Genomic DNA, 4153 nt, shown 5'->3' with positions numbered 1-4153 from the left:
TGTATGTTACATGTCGCAGTGTCTATAACTTACCTGTATGTTACATGTCACAGTGTCTATAACTTACCTGTATGCTACATGTCACAGTGTCATTAACTCAACTGTATGTTACATGTCACAGTGACTGTAACTCAACTGTATGTTACATGTCGCAGTGTCTATAACTTACCTGTATGTTACATGTCACAGTGTCTATAACTTACCTATATGCTACATGTCACAGTGTCATTAACTCACGTGTATGTTACATGTCACAGTGTCATTAACTCACGTGTATGTTACATGTCACAGTGTCATTAACTCACGTGTATGTTACATGTCACAGTGTCTATAACTTACCTATATGCTACATGTCACAGTGTCATTAACTATCCTGTATGCGACATGTCAGTGTCTATAACTCACCTGTATGTTACATGTCACAGTGTCATTAACTATCCTGTATGCTACATGTCAGTGTCTATAACTTACCTGTATGCTACATGTCACAGTGTCATTAACTTACCTGTATGTTACATGTCAGTGTCTATAACTAACCTGTATGCTACATGTCACAGTGTCATTAACTAACCTGTATGTTACATGTCACAGTGACTGTAACTTACCTGTATGTTACATGTCAGGGTCTGTGACTCACCTGTACGTTACATGTCATGGTTTGTGACTCACCTGTATGTTACATGTCACACTGTCTATAACTCACCTGTATGTTACATGTCGCAGTGGCTGTAACTCACCTGTATGTTACATGTCAGTGTCTGTACCTCACCTGTATGTTACATGTCAGTGTCTATAACTTACCTGTATGTTACATGTCACAGTGTCATTAACTCACCTGTATGTTACATGTCGCAGTGTCTGTAAGCTAACTGAATGAGGACATGACTGACTGTGGGTGTTGCGTTTCAAAGTGATGATTTACCTGTATGTTACATGTCACAGTGTCTATAACTCACCTGTATATTACATGTCAAAGTGTCTATAACTCACCTGTATGTTACATGTCAGTGTCTGTACCTCACCTGTATGTTACATTTCAGTGTCTATAACTTACCTGTATGTTACATGTCGCAGTGTCTATAACTTACCTGTATGTTACATGTCGCAGTGTCTATAACTTACCTGTATGTTACATGTCGCAGTGTCAGTAACTCACCTGTATGTTACATGTCAGGGTCTGTGACTTACCTGTATGTTACATGTCACAGTGTCTGTATCTCACCTGTATGTTACATGTCACAGTGTCTATAACTCATCTGTATGTTACATGTCACAGTGTCTATAACTCATCTGTATGTTACATGTCACAGTGTCATTAACTCACCTGTATGTTACATGTCGCAGTGTCTGTAAGCTAACTGAATGAGGACATGACTGACTGTGGGTGTTGCGTTTCAAAGTGATGATTTACCTGTATGTTACATGTCACAGTGTCTATAACTCACCTGTATATTACATGTCAAAGTGTCTATAACTCACCTGTATGTTACATGTCACAGTGTCATTAACTCACCTGTATGTTACATGTCGCAGTGTCTGTAAGCTAACTGCATGAGGACATGACTGACTGTGGGTGTTGCGTTTCAAAGTGATGATGTTGTTCATGTAGTATGTTACATGTCAGTGTCTGTACCTCACCTGTATGTTACAAGTCAGTGTCTATAACTTACCTGTATGTTACATGTCGCAGTGTCTATAACTTACCTGTATGTTACATGTCAGTGTCTGTAACTCACCTGTATGTTACATGTCGCAGTGTCTGTAAGCTAACTGCATGAGGACATGACTGACTGTGGGTGTTGCGTTTCAAAGTGATGATGTTGTTCATGTAGGTCACTAAGAGATCCACACCATAATTGTATCCTACCCATCTCCAGCAGTACTATACAATAACAAACATCAACTAGAAATGTTAGTCAATGGCTAACCAAGACAAAAGTTTATTGCACCAGTAACAATTTCTTTATTTACTAAGCTGTTCACCTATTTAAGGATATAGGTCACAGTTACATATTTCTTACACTCCCCGTGCCAAAACATAATGGCATACCAAATCTGGTTAGTCCAGATGAATATGTAATGAAGACATGCCCCCAAACAAAATTTAGCTAAGGTTGAGATCAAAGGGAAAAGCACAGGTCACAGTGAGCTACTTTTTTACTTGACATTTCATCATCCCAAGGTGTATTAGCATACCAGATTTGGATACTCCAGATGAATAGCATAAAAGATAAGCCCCAGACAAACTGTTTAAAAGGGTTAAGGTCAAAGGTCAAAGCATAGGTCACAGTGACATACTTCTTGTACATTGCATTTAGCCAGCCCAAGAAGACATTTGCATACCTAACCTGCTTTATCCAGGTGAAATAGTATAAAGAATAAAGATATGACCAGACGAATTTTTTCAAAGGATAAGATGAAAGGTCAAAGCACAGGTTACAGATGTACTTGCTTACAAAATCTGGTTATTCTAGCTGAAATAGTATAGGAGATATGCCAAGACAAACAATTTCAAAGGTTTAAGTCAAAAGTCAAACCATAGGTCACAGGGACCTACTTTATGTACTTTACACTGACATCCCAGGATGTACTTTACACTCCGACATCCCAGGATGTACTTTACACTCCGACATCCCAGGATGTACTTTACACTCAGACATCCCAGGATGTACTTGCATATCAAATCTGAATGTACTAGGTGAAACAGTATAGAAACATTTCCCAGGCAAACTTTGAACTTGCGTATTACATACGTTTGTCATATTATTCTGGACAGAAGTTATAACTCTTAAGAAATTTTGTCCAAGTTTGACAACATGCAAAAGGGCAAAACATTACATAACAGGAAAATATTAAGCCAATTTTAGAGAAATCCCTTCAGTACTTTATAAGATACCTTGACACAATATTCTGGTTGAGAAGTTTAACAAAAAGGGGTTTTACTCTAAGATATTTTGTCAAAATATAACACGAGCAAAAGGGCACAACATCATATCATAGGGAAGTAGTATGCTAAGTTTTTGAGAAATCACTTCAGTAGTTTTGAAGATATGCCTGAAAAAATTCCAGACAGTTAGGAACAGTACTGTACAACAACAGAAATATCAATAACACACCAATCTATCAATAGCCCACCCATTTCCAGCAGAACCATACGATAAAACACAGATCATTAACCTTGAGATTTCCTCACACAACCTACTAACGAATTACCTCTCCGTCCTTTGGTAACACCCTTCCACATCGTAGAGATAGACGGTCAAATACTGCCTTGTCAGGTATTTCTGCTGGTCTGTAATACAAAGGATGCCCTATATATCTACAAACAACCTTTTAAATGATAAAAATGCTTCATTAAAGCCCCTGTATCACAAACAAAACCAAAGTTTCCTCAATTCTGTTTCATACAATGACAAATTTATTCATGATCATATATGCTGGTCTTTCAATGAACATTTTTTACTTATAAAAAGCATTGCAGACAATACTAACCCTTTGGCGACTGGAAATGATCAGAAATGACAAGTGTATAGCGAGACTTAGGGTCAATGCCAGGAATCATTTATTTATAGTAACGGTGATCTTTAAAACGTCAGAACATAAATTTGCACCAGAGGTGTTTATAAACATGTATTTCACATTTCAAGACAATCCAATAAGAAATGAAGTCTTTCTATTTATAGTGACAGTGGCCTTGTCCTTAACCCGCAGAGATCAAACGAACATGTGTATGAAGTCTGTAAAGTGAAGACTATCAAGTGATATTTCTAGTAATGGTGATATTGTTAACAACCCAGCCAATCAGAAACACACTTGTATAAAAGATAGTTTCATGACAAAAAGAAATTAAGTTTGTAGAGTGATAGTGTTGAAGTTCTATTTCAAGTAACAGTGACCTTGTTTCTTAATCCCAGAAGGCTGTACCACAAACTATTTCATTCAAACATATTTTATTGACACTGAATAGTCAAAGGGATTGGGCACAAGTTCTTACAACTTACTAGGCCCTCTCCTAGACACAAACTCATGTTAGACGTAACGTTTGTTCTACAACTTACTAGGCCCTCTCCTAAACACAAACTCATGTTAGACGTAATGTTTGTTCTACAACTTACTAGGCCCTCTCCTAGACACAAACTCATGTTAGACGTAA

The 4153-nt window shown here is 37.5% G+C and overlaps 1 protein-coding gene across 1 annotated transcript in view; it reads right to left on the bottom strand.

Annotated features, from left to right (window-relative positions):
- The window catches only part of LOC110458079 (germ cell-less protein-like 1), a 27559-nt gene that overhangs the window by 6130 nt on the left and 17276 nt on the right, over positions 1-4153 (bottom strand). The window contains exons 11-12 of the mRNA XM_021509645.1: positions 3214-3292; positions 1736-1882 (exon numbers count right to left, since the gene is read on the bottom strand). Of these exons, the coding sequence (XP_021365320.1) occupies positions 1736-1882; positions 3214-3292 (226 nt within the window). The remainder of the gene's footprint in view (positions 1-1735; positions 1883-3213; positions 3293-4153) is intronic.

This window comes from Mizuhopecten yessoensis, unplaced genomic scaffold (genome assembly GCF_002113885.1).
Source record: "Mizuhopecten yessoensis strain PY_sf001 unplaced genomic scaffold, ASM211388v2 scaffold9425, whole genome shotgun sequence".
Taxonomy (NCBI): Eukaryota; Metazoa; Mollusca; class Bivalvia; order Pectinida; family Pectinidae; genus Mizuhopecten; species Mizuhopecten yessoensis.
The sequence above is the reverse complement of the archived record's forward strand: the minus strand, read 5'-3'. Positions and strand labels throughout refer to the sequence as shown.